Here is an 11,381-nt window from a genome sequence, read left to right as displayed (position 1 = left end):
AGACAGAAAATGTTCGGTGCGCATCTAAGCGTTTCCACATGCTTTCCTACTTTCCCCTTGTTTGCTTCTTTCAACTATATACTCACTAAATTAAAAATACTGCAAACATAGCAGCTATAGAATATAAACGTTGTGGTATTGGTTATGACTAAAACTGTATGAACTTTGACAAACAAACAGATGTCTGGATAATGTGTGGTTGTTCGTCGTTATACAAAAATCTGTATATTTCCCAGCGTGCATGAGCAGCCAGGAAGTGAATATCGACAGTTCTGCAGAACAAGGAGGTAAGTAACAGACGTACTTATCGGCCCCCTTGAACATTTTTAACTAAGGTGGATTTAAAAAAAATGGGTTTGTAGGCAATAAAAAGTCATAAATTCTATATGTTAAATAGCTTCTTAGTTGTTTTAACAGTTATCCTAACGTTAGCCAGGTGGATAGCTTGCTAACTCGCTAGCCTACCTACTAGCTACGTGTTAGCTTCAGACGCTAGCTTTGTGGTAGGGAGATTTCATAGATTTTTTCCTTAAAAGCGGGTTTAGTAAGTTGCCCAATGCAAATGACTTAATTGAAATACAGTATTAATATATACTACATGGTAAAATGATGGATATCTGTCGTAAGATTTTTTACCTCTACACGAATTCTAGTAGCTACTGTAATCTGTGCTGCGTAGATGCATAACGTCATCGCACCGCAGGGACTGTTGTTGAGGAAGTGCAACTGGCTGGTAATAATCAGTAGTATCAGAATCTAGTATCTTTCGGTTTTACAATGCGTTTTACAACATTGAGGTTCCTGATATTTTTTTTCAGTTACTTATCAATGCAATTATTTTCTTTTTAAGTCAAATAGACAGACAACCAATAATGATGGTTGAACAATACTAGGTATTTACAGTATATATATATATATATATACACCTGCACTTTGTTCAACACACTGTCCTGATTTTACCACAACTTTGCCAACATCACATAGCTTAGGAAATAGATCATAAAGTTATTGATGTTGATCACTTCATTATTGTTACTCATTCCTGTAGCCTGGCAGGGAGATGGAGATTGACTGCGAACCAGAGGACTCTCTTATCTCCTCGTTTGACGAAGACTGTGTTCAGCTTGGAGGCGTCAAGGACATGAGGCTGGAGGCGGAGGCCGTGGTCAGCGATGTGCTCTTCGCAGTGACGGAGATGTACGTCTCTCAGAGTCTGGACTGTGCTTTGGATGTGGCATACATTAACGTTGAAATAAGAGAAGGTACTCGCTTTTGCCTGGAGCTCACTGAAGCAGGCCTAAGGGTGAGGCATTTCAGACATTTTATATATGTACACATTTTATATACACACACAGTATGTATGTGTATATATATATATATATATATATATATACATTGTGAAATCCCTGTGAATTCCAACATTAGTTCACTTAGCTTAACCAGAACTCTTTATTATACTTTCACAGGTAGTTGGCTATGCCTTTGACCAAGTGGATGAGAGCTTAAGCACTCAGTACCATGAGACAGTTTACTCCCTCCTGGACACCCTGAGCCCAGGATACAGAGCCGCCTTCGGGAACGCCCTGCTGCAGAGACTGGAGAGACTGAAGCAAAATGGACAATAGGTCGAGGGAAAGGAGCTTCTGAAGCCGAGGTTGTTAAAATGGACACTTACAAGACTTTGGTTATGGAGAAAGTTGCTTTCATAGAGACAAAAGTTCTATATGGACTAAAGTATTAAAACTATTTGGACAAAAGTATTGGGACACCCCTCTTAATCATTGAATTCAGGTGTATCCTTCAGTTCCATTGCCACCGGTGTATAAAATCAAGCATCTAACCATGCAGTCTGCCTTTACAAACATTTGTGAAAGAAGTTGCCGTTCTAAAGAGCTCACTGAATTAGAGCGTGGTACTGAAATAGGATGCCACAGTTGCAACAAGTCAGTTCGTGAAATTTCTTCCCTCCCTTGATATTCCACGATCAACTGTAAGTGGTATTGCAAAGTGGAAGCGTTTAGGAACCACAGCAACTCGGCAACTAAATCGGCAGACCATGTAAAGTTTCAGAGCAGGATCGCTGAGTGCTGAGGCATGTGAAAGTTGTCAACCCTCTGCTGACTCAACTGCAGAGTTCCAAACCTCCCCTGACATTAACATCAGCAAAAACGTGCGCTGATATCTTCGAGGAGTGGGTTTCCATGGCCAAGAACCTGCATGCAAGCCTTCCGGGACCGAGCCCAGTGCCAAGCCTCGGATGGAGTGGTGTAAAGCACGCCGCTACCGAACTCTGGAGCCGTGGAAACGTGTTCTGTGGAGTGACGAAGCACGCTTCTCTATCTGGCAGTCCGATGGACGAGTCTGGGTTTGCCAGGAGAACATGCCTCACTGCATTGTGCCAACTGAAAGTTGGCGGAGGGATAATGGTATGGTTTCTGGGGTTGGCTTTGGCCCCTTAGTTCCACTGAAGGGAGATGTTAATGCCTCAGCTTACCAAGACAGGAACATTCTATGCTTCCAACTTTGTGAGAACAGTTTGAGGAATCCCCTTTTTCTGATCCAGCATTACTGTGCCCCAGTGCACAAAGCATATTAATGCCTATGGATTTAAACTGAGATGTCATAAAAGCTCCTTTAGGTGTAATGTGTAGGTGGCCCAATACTTTTGTCTATATTGTGAATGTGTGCCTGCACCCTTTGAGAGTTTGTACATTGTTTTGCTGTAGGGAACATTCTGAAGCTGAGTTAGCTCATCCTCGCATCTCCTTTGTTCAGATGAGTGGGAATGTCTTGACTACATTATCATAGTATTATACCATGGTCTGGGTGAATACTCGATTCTGATTGGCTGCAGGGATATATATTATCATAGTATTACACAAGTGTATTTATTTTGGTATTCTGACTTAGTGACTTACTTAGTCAACCACCCTGCTTTACTTGTACATGAACACTGCTCCAAAACATGAAGGGAACACATGATAATCACAAAGGCATTCCCCCACAACACCATCTACCATCATGCCCTGGTCCAGGTCTGGGAGGAGATCCCCCCAGAACACCATCATACCCTGTCACTGTCGGGGGAGCACCCAGGCACGTGGGGGCTGTAGGGCTACTGAGTCACGTTATGAGTCACTGATTTTCAGTGTGAGTTTGACTCCAGCCCTAAATCGGTTGGTGTACAGTAAAGATTTTGATCTTTAATATATTTCGTTCATTGATACCTGATGTGATTTAGGTGTTCCCTTAAACATATTACTGTAGTGAGTCTGTCCTATGCCATCCACTCCAAAAAATATATATTTACCCATACATGTGCAACACCTACAAGGTTCTATGTGTCTTTGCACTGGCCAAAGATAATGAGAGACTTTCAGAAGGTTATTTTTCAATCTCTCAATCACCTACCCATATCGTAAGTCATAAACTGCCTTAACTGTTGACCATAGTGTTCCATGTGGTCAGACTTAATATAATACAGATAAATATTTATTCTAACAACCTATACATAAATGCATGCATGCATTCACAGTCATTTTGTATTAAATACATTTGTTTTGACATTGAAGTGATTTTGGATGTTGCTGTATGGTAAAGGTAGGTAAGGGCATATTCCAGACATGGTAGTCTGGAGGTTTGTTTGAATACTTCAGAGTAACATGTCCCAGTACATTTAGTAATTACTGAGCAGTGGGGATGAGTGGATGAGTAGAAATCCTTTATCAAACTATTTTGTTTATCAAAAAGCACAGAATAAAAGTCTCCTTCCCTGATGGGTCTGAGGTGAACAGGTTGAGGGGCGCATCCCATTCAAATCGCTTGAGGATGTTGGACCAAAACCATATCTGTTTTATAGTTTAATTTAATTGCATAAATGTATTTTATTAAAAACTGACATTTGTATAATCGCTATTACGTTGAGTGAAGTTGAATGCAGAAAACTATAGACTACCCTGTACGTCTTGCCTATTTGTACTGTTTATGCTGCTGACATTTGCTCATACCAATAAAAGCAACAACAAAAACAGTCTTACTGCACCTTAAAGCCTTCCATGGAATGTGTTTATGGATCAATCCCTTGTAGATTAGTAAACTTTTGCCTCTCTTGCATTAAAACATTGTAACAATGTAAAACTGCTGAGGAAGGAATTGCTTTTCCAAAGTTCAGTCAAAGGGGGTCATTCACAAAATATTGCTTGGACATGCACTAGATTAAGCGTGGCCAGACAACCAGTTCTGCGGTTCAACCAAAGCACTTCAACAACATCGTCGGATTTCCTGTAAATGTGCAATCTAGTCAAAGCCTGGAAGAAATACTGACTTTTAGAAACAGCTTTTTGTGTAAGTAAATAATGTAAGCTTTTAAAACCATGGACCATCATGTGCTTACATTGACCAATCCAAAAGTAGTGTTTCTTCGAGGGTGTACATTAGTTCAGCATGTGCAGCTGCTAGCATGATCTCCTGATGATGTGTAGTCCTGAAAGAGGCTTCCTCATGACTGTTTCAAGGGGTCAACCATGTCTTATAGCTTGTCTTGTAAGGGCAGTGATTCTTTTACTGATTTGTTTATTGATGCTCTGGACAATAATCCCTCCCTGCCCCAGACATTAAAATAGATAAATTCCACAACATTATGTTCATGAACAAGTAAATCAGTTTATTAAATATTTATTTGAAGTAGAAATGTCTTTAATCAATGTAGTATGTATTTTGGTAAAAATGTTTTTTAAAAAGAGACGCTAAATGCATTTTCTGGCTACATAGCAGCCAGTAATGTAAAAGCCATTATTAAAGGGTGCTTCACAGGAATGTAGATAAAGAAAGTTCTGGCATGATGGATGAAATTATATCCAAGCCAAACCTGTTAAATCCTCACCTAATTTAGCAAATCATAGACAGAATTCAGCAATACTTCAGTAATCATTTGAATGAGAATTTGGCTAATTGTAAATGGTTAAACCTCAAATCAAAAGTCTAAACAATTCAATAAAGCTCTATATTAAAATCTAAAGAACTGTAAAACCTGAATTATTTAAAAGAAGACATTGCAGGTCATCATAAACTAGGTATGATCTGCTTGTCCCAGTTAGGATCCCTTTTTGAAGTCATCAAGGTGCTTTGATCAGCTCTCAGCTCACAATCTGAACTGGGAATTTGATGCAGAACAAGTCCTTGCCGGTGTCATCTCTTAGTTCCCATTCCACAACCAGCTTTAACTACAATAAGACAAAAAAGGACAGACCCAATTTAGATTTTTGCACGATAGCGGTAACCTATGCTATTTCTTTCTCTTCTGTATAATTAATTGACCATCTGATCTTAGATCAGATGGAGGAAGTAGCTTTTAGAGAACTGCAGTGAGCATTTCCCTTTTTCACAGCTGAAGTTTAACTGGGCCATCCTATAGTAAGTCTAAAGACCTACAGCCTACTTACATCTGCAGTTTAACTGGGCCATAATATAGTAAGCCTCAAGACCAGCATACTTACAGATGGGTACTCAGTCTTTACTGGTAGCTGATTCACATAGGTATAGCTCTTCTGTTTTTGGATGGGGCAGCTGATTCCAGACTTGCAGCCGTCTTCAATAGGGATGGGGAATGGGATCGGAACACCAGCGATCACACCATGAACAACTGCTTTGCTGGTATCGCTTTGCACTTCTAGAACGACATTTAAAATGAATTCATTAGGGGGGAGCGAGGGGGGGGGGGGGGGGTTGATGGTATTTTAGCTCTCACGAAGAGCAATATTGTATGCAAATACAATATACCACTGCTGAAGGTCACGTTGACAGCATATGATTGTCCTTTGTGGAGCTGGCATGGTTGTGTGGGACAAGGGTTTATGTCGACCATGGACACTTTACCAACAGCAGACCCTGAAGGGAGGATAAGAGGAGACTTAGACTACTTAAGACATTTTAGTTTAGAAAAAGACACAACAAGCCTAACTGGCAACTAGAAAATCAACAACAGGACACCAAGTATTTAAATATGGTATCACAGTACAGCACACACCCAATGCATTTTGAAGCGCTGGATTTTAACTTACCACAATCGAGATATTTCACTGGTACAGCACCGGTGAGTGCAACAAGTGAGAACAAAAGTATGTAGGTTGTTCTGAGATCCATCGTTTACTTGCAGACCTGAAACGTTCTTAAATCAAGTCACCAATCACTAGTCTTTTCAAATTCCAAAGACCAAACATTTGACTGAAACCACCAGTTCAGTGATTCAGCAATCATATGACTGTCGAATTCCTGATGACACAACTAGAAAGATATCCAACTAGCTCCCCCTCTCCTTCTACGACTGAAAGTTTTGAAACGTACTAAAGCTACAGATATTTGACTCGCTGCTACTAGTTAAATGAGCTTACACTATCTGTATCTAGTGTTGTCGGCTAACAAATGTCACGTTGAATTCAACCAACTGAATCTTCTACATATAGACTGTACACGACAGATAAATTAGTTAACAAATAACTCATACCTTTGTAAATGTTCCTGTTTGATGCCTGATTCCTGTTATGCTACGCTACACCTAGGACGGACTGTACTTCCTTATCTGTCATGGTACGCCTGCTATATACAGTGTTGGTGTAAAATGTTTTGTACTCCAGCGTTCGCCGAACGCTGGGTGTGGAAACTTGAGCGGAGTTTAACTGTGATTAAAAGTGTAGGCGTCTGTGTCCTCTACTCCACTGTCTCCTCTCATTTCGTATCGATCTATGAAATCATAAGATCACCAATAAATAGCCTACTGTGCATCATAATACATATTTACATAACACAATATAATATCCCTATCAAACTACTTGGGTGGACCAGGTAAGGATGTGTCCAAGCTTGGCTCTGGACAAACTCCACCAACAGAATGAATTGTCGGCTGTCCCATAATAGAAAAACGAGTAAAGGTAAACAACAGAATCATTTGACAGTTATTTCAGCCAATCCGTTCCCTGGACGTCTGTCGTCACTGTTCGTGACGTAGGTGCTAGACCAAACACAAATGTTATGGAAGATGTCACTTTTTCGAGGAGCAATGCTTTGTGGGTCAAAGACAAGAGTATTTTGCCTTGCTAGGTAAATATGTATCTTTAATATGTATAGTATAATCCCATATGTAACCTTGACATTCATTTTGATGTATCTACAGTAGTTGTGTGGTTGTTAGGTTTTGTAATACTGACGCTAGTAACGTTGTGTCGCACGCCAGTTAAGCTAGCTAGCACTAGCAATCTGAGAGGACCTTAACTACACAGTTTGTGTACCAAATGAACTTGCACAAGTCTCACTTATTGTAGCTATTTTCTAATCAGACACAACGCACATGACAGTAGCCAAATTATACAGATTACAGTAGTCCAGCAAACTCACAGTTTCATTTCAATTGCTAAATATCTCCTCCTGACCCCTGTCTGACAATGTTCACATGAATGCTGTCACACTAGCTGACTAGCAATCTTTTTGTGGTTTTACACCATAGGTGGCTACAGCACTAGTACATTTATTTCACTATACTGTACTGTACTACTCATGTTCTTGTCGGACATTTTAGCTAACTAGCGCAGCTTTAAATCATAATTGAAAATAGTTAAAAACAAGCCAAAGAATGTATTATGATATTTAAAATGTCTTGATATTTTTGGGTGTCTCTCTGACATTTGTTGGGTATATGCCTTCCAGGGCGTCGTCATCCCTCCCTCAACCAATACTGCTGAAATGCCCCCGAAAGCCCATCTCCACCGGGGTGCCACGCTACAGCAGCACTTCAGCCCAGGAGAAACCGGAGCCGACAAGTAGTCCATCCGAGGAGAAAATTCACCTCAGCGAATCTTGTGTAAAGGTGAGCACATGCACCCGGCACACACTTCTGTTTGATTTACACACTCTTTATGTTGTTTGTTTATGTTATTTGTTGATAAAACATAGATGTTCCCCTCTTTTCCACTGTTTTAGAGGCTAGGAGAGATTATGGTCAAGGGGGAATACTTTCGGATACAAGTGGAAGGGGGAGGGTGCTCCGGATTCCAGTACAAATTCGCTGTCGATTCCAACAAGAACGAGGATGATAGGTAATTGACACCACTAAGTCTAGCACCTTTTGTTACTTCCTTTTTGATCATTTATGAAGACGAGGATGATTGTATTCGCTCTGTGTTCTATCTCTAAAGGAATGCAGTGTTTCCGTAACAATCACCGATCTGCCCATGTCATGCATTTTTTTTGTCTCTTAATTACCTTTATGACCTCACTACAATACTCTGATTCAATCAACTCCGTTTTCAGAGTATTTGAGCAAGGAGGGGTGGGGGTGATCGTGGATCAAGATAGCCTGGATTTTTTGAAAGGTTCAACGCTGGATTTCAGCCAAGAACTGATTCGTTCCTCTTTCCAAGTGTTGAAAAACCCCCAGGCTGATCATGGCTGCTCCTGTGGAACGTCCTTCTCTGTCAAGTTATAAACCTGTGTCCCTCCATCCTGCGAGTTGCAACATGTACCATCGTTGATCTGTTAAGAAACCCTACTTTCATGGAATGTTACTCCACAATTCAGATATCCTCTAGTTATAAGTGCTGCAGTTAAAGTGCTGAAAAGCTAGATGTTGATTAGGCTTGATTGTTTTTATTGATATTGTTGCATTGAATAAAATAATAAGATATAATATATTCATACAGATTGAGGATGATGCTTTGGAGTGGTCTGAATGTGTGTGCGCGGATGTATTTATGCGTAGATTAGTTATTCAGTGTAAAAAAATTAAATAGCCTATATATTCACAAATAAAGTGTTAAAAGAATGCCGGTTGACGTGTCTTCATAAATCCAATTAAAGTGGATATAACATTCCAAGAGAATATCTTGTGAAAGTATATTTACTTTATCCTCCAAGACGATCTGCAATGTTGTCGACAGGTCTAAGAACTGACAAATCATAGTCATTAGCTGAAGACAATCTTAGGTCCGCTGTTGTGAAGCATAACTAGCTTCACATTTTATGAGCTTACTTAAGTCAATCAAACCTTTAGAAATTATGTGTCTTGAATGCAAAATATGAAAGTATTAAATCAGGAAGATAGATAGTACCTCAAGCCTGATAGACATTCTGTTTTTATTCATTTTTATTCCATTCTTTTTTATTAAACTTTGATTTAAGAAACATCTCACAAAAAATATACAAAAGAATATCTTTACAAATTATATTTACATTGGTATAATGTAAATCAGAATCTGCAGTAAACACATTTCATTTTTTGAACAGATTTAGCATAAAATGAGAAAAATTTTATTCACTTTTCATTATGCTCATTTACTCTCCATTTAACATTCGAGGAAGCAATATAATCTTCTTTTTTACCCTTGAACAAACAGCCACAACCTTTTAAACATATACTTTGAAATATGCTCTTAATATGTCATACTGTAGCAGCACACTGAAAAATGATCAAAGGAGAAATGCAACAGTGTATTGAAACAACAGCTTTTTTCCTTTGTTTTCAGAGGAATTTGGTTGGACAAGGATTGTCTTTCACGAAGCCATGCATGTCCAATACACACATACACAAAACCTCAAACGACTATGTACACACAACATGTTATGGAAGGTTACTGCACAAGCTAAAGGTTGCTACACTTGAATAACACACACAGCTGAGGGAGTTTGAGGTTGAACCAGAGGACAAGGTAGTCACATAAAGGACCTCTCAGGACGACACAGTGACCAGGTCAGGTACAGTGCATAGAATGCTTTGGCATGCTGACATCCGGAACACGACTGCGGATGTTACATTCAGGGAGAAGGCCACAGGAGTTGAAACTACAAGTAAAAAAGAAAATTACTACGAGAAAAAAAAAGAAAATTCAGATCACTCCAAACCTCATCATTTATACCCTCCAATGTATATTAAGGCTAATTTAGTTTGCTACAGCTTATTCATTTTTTTTTAATTTTCATTCAACAAAAACCGACTGGCAAAACTGCCATTCAAACGTTTACACAGAAACACTCATCCTAAAAAAAGTAATCCACCATTAAAATCAAGTGCAGAAGAAATGGGAGGAAGTTATACAAGTTACATTTACATTTTAGTCATTTAGCAGACGCTCTTATCCAGAGCGACTTACAGTAAGTACAGGGACATTCCCCCTGAGGCAAGTAGGGTGAAGTGCCTTGCCCAAGGACACAACGTCATCTGGCACGGCCGGGAATTGAACTGGCAACCTTCAGATTACTAACCCGCTTCCTTAACCGCTCAGCCACCTGGTTGAATGTAAGAAGTTGTATGGAGATGTTGCAACGACAGGAGCTGTGACCTCCCAGACTCGTGGACAGGGGCTGGGAGCTCACAGACTCGTGGAGAGACACAGCCAGCTCTGGAATGAGGCTCCTGCGTCTACACCTGGGGTGACGTCACCTTTTATCTATTAGCTGCCTGGTCTGACGCCCCCCTCTCGACATGCGTCAGTCCCACTGCGGGGTCTCCTCTCTGGGTAGCCATGCTGGAAGCAGCCCATGCAGCCCCCTGTGGAGGTGGAGCGGGTGTCCGGGTGTGTTTCCTAGTGAGGAGCGTGAACACACCTCCAGACAAACAGGCTGGAAAAGACACACAGGATCGCGTTAGAGCGAGAAATGATTTAAACCTTCCATTTTAGGTAAACATTCTGGTGAGTTTATTTTCAGACTTGATGGAAGAAATCCATGTAGAGATCTGGAGCTGACCTCCTGTCGTCTCCCCCGGCACTGATGACGAAGCGATCCCCACTCGTGAAGCGGATGTTGGTTAAGTGGGCAGAGTGCCCCAGGAAGCGTTTGTGTTTGGCCTGGAAGAGAGCACGAGCCCATTTATCAAACACACTTTTACCCACAAGACAAGCTCAATAAAGAGAGGGAAAATCGTCAAGCGGCTCAATTAGTTATGATGAGTTATGATTGTCAGAAGCATAATATTTAACTAAACAAGGCACAATTGGAATCAAATAAAATGATATTGTACAATAATAGATTACAATTATAATAGCAGAACCTTTTCATTGTTCAAGCAAACAGCTATTACAGGTTAGATTTATATGCATAATACCGGTATCAGGTATTAAGAGGTTCACTACATCATTGGACTATAACAGCTTTTATCAATGTAATAAATAAGTGACACACACAAACTATTGTCACAATATAACACAGATTGTACTTACAAACTTTTCTTGACACGGAAAGTCAAGCAGCTTTACCATTCCAAAGTCATCGCCAGTGACGATGTTGAGGCCAGAGTGGGACACACAGGCGCAGGTGACATCGGCTTTGTCCGTGTTCCTGGACCAGATCCCCACAACCTCGTCCCCCAGAACACTGGCCACACAGTCAGGGGAGAG

The 11,381-nt window shown here is 40.3% G+C and overlaps 4 protein-coding genes across 9 annotated transcripts in view; 2 read left to right on the top strand and 2 right to left on the bottom strand.

The window, feature by feature from the left end:
* The first annotated feature begins 145 nt into the window (after positions 1-145).
* Positions 146-1,757, top strand: gskip (gsk3b interacting protein). The gene is made up of 3 exons (XM_067243014.1): positions 146-287; positions 1,049-1,303; positions 1,467-1,757. The coding sequence occupies exons 2-3, from the start codon at positions 1,061-1,063 to the stop codon at positions 1,623-1,625; spliced, it is 402 nt and encodes a 133-aa protein (XP_067099115.1). The 5' UTR covers positions 146-287; positions 1,049-1,060; the 3' UTR covers positions 1,626-1,757.
* A 2,880-nt stretch (positions 1,758-4,637) lies between these two features.
* LOC136948890 (NPC intracellular cholesterol transporter 2-like) lies at positions 4,638-6,586 on the bottom strand. 2 transcript variants are annotated; one of them, XM_067243012.1, is made up of 5 exons: positions 6,503-6,586; positions 6,060-6,156; positions 5,779-5,886; positions 5,496-5,668; positions 4,638-5,222 (listed from the first exon to the last, which is right to left on the bottom strand). In XM_067243012.1, the coding sequence occupies exons 2-5, from the start codon at positions 6,139-6,141 to the stop codon at positions 5,136-5,138; spliced, it is 450 nt and encodes a 149-aa protein (XP_067099113.1). In that variant the 5' UTR covers positions 6,142-6,156; positions 6,503-6,586; the 3' UTR covers positions 4,638-5,135. The 2 variants fall into 2 exon arrangements, with proteins under 2 accessions (XP_067099113.1, XP_067099114.1); XM_067243013.1 differs by having other exon boundaries at positions 6,060-6,166; positions 6,503-6,568.
* Positions 6,587-7,004: 418 nt separating this feature from the next.
* isca2 (iron-sulfur cluster assembly 2) lies at positions 7,005-8,812 on the top strand. Its single transcript, XM_067243507.1, has 4 exons — positions 7,005-7,095; positions 7,699-7,858; positions 7,972-8,087; positions 8,302-8,812. The coding sequence occupies exons 1-4, from the start codon at positions 7,022-7,024 to the stop codon at positions 8,474-8,476; spliced, it is 525 nt and encodes a 174-aa protein (XP_067099608.1). The 5' UTR covers positions 7,005-7,021; the 3' UTR covers positions 8,477-8,812.
* A 438-nt stretch (positions 8,813-9,250) lies between these two features.
* eml5 (EMAP like 5) overlaps positions 9,251-11,381 on the bottom strand; it is a 41,767-nt gene continuing 39,636 nt past the window's right edge. For all 5 annotated transcript variants that reach the window (XM_067242844.1, XM_067242843.1, XM_067242846.1 and 2 more), the window contains 3 exons: positions 11,205-11,358; positions 10,732-10,832; positions 9,251-10,605 (listed from right to left, as the gene is read on the bottom strand). In XM_067242844.1, coding sequence (XP_067098945.1) covers positions 10,569-10,605; positions 10,732-10,832; positions 11,205-11,358 — 292 coding nt within the window. In that variant the 3' untranslated portion in view covers positions 9,251-10,568. The remainder of the gene's footprint in view (positions 10,606-10,731; positions 10,833-11,204; positions 11,359-11,381) is intronic.

Source organism: Osmerus mordax, chromosome 9 (genome assembly GCF_038355195.1).
Source record: "Osmerus mordax isolate fOsmMor3 chromosome 9, fOsmMor3.pri, whole genome shotgun sequence".
Taxonomy (NCBI): domain Eukaryota; kingdom Metazoa; phylum Chordata; class Actinopteri; order Osmeriformes; family Osmeridae; genus Osmerus; species Osmerus mordax.
The sequence above is the reverse complement of the archived record's forward strand: the minus strand, read 5'-3'. Positions and strand labels throughout refer to the sequence as shown.

What these genes read in the sequence shown, in the direction of transcription:
- isca2 (XM_067243507.1), top strand. Translation starts at nt 7,022, where the DNA reads ATGTTATGGAAGATGTCACTTTTTCGAGGAGCAATGCTTTGTGGGTCA. An exon ending in AGAGTATTTTGCCTTGCTAG is followed by an intron (nt 7,096 to 7,698) that starts GTAAATATGTAT and finishes TATGCCTTCCAG; the next exon opens with GGCGTCGTCATCCCTCCCTC. An exon ending in TCAGCGAATCTTGTGTAAAG is followed by an intron (nt 7,859 to 7,971) that starts GTGAGCACATGC and finishes CCACTGTTTTAG; the next exon opens with AGGCTAGGAGAGATTATGGT.
- LOC136948890 (XM_067243012.1), bottom strand. Translation starts at nt 6,141, where the DNA reads ATGGATCTCAGAACAACCTACATACTTTTGTTCTCACTTGTTGCACTC. An exon ending in AGTGAAATATCTCGATTGTG is followed by an intron (nt 5,887 to 6,059) that starts GTAAGTTAAAAT and finishes TCCTCCCTTCAG; the next exon opens with GGTCTGCTGTTGGTAAAGTG. An exon ending in TAAAGACTGAGTACCCATCT is followed by an intron (nt 5,223 to 5,495) that starts GTAAGTATGCTG and finishes GTCTTATTGTAG; the next exon opens with TTAAAGCTGGTTGTGGAATG.
- gskip (XM_067243014.1), top strand. Translation starts at nt 1,061, where the DNA reads ATGGAGATTGACTGCGAACCAGAGGACTCTCTTATCTCCTCGTTTGAC. An exon ending in TCACTGAAGCAGGCCTAAGG is followed by an intron (nt 1,304 to 1,466) that starts GTGAGGCATTTC and finishes ATACTTTCACAG; the next exon opens with GTAGTTGGCTATGCCTTTGA.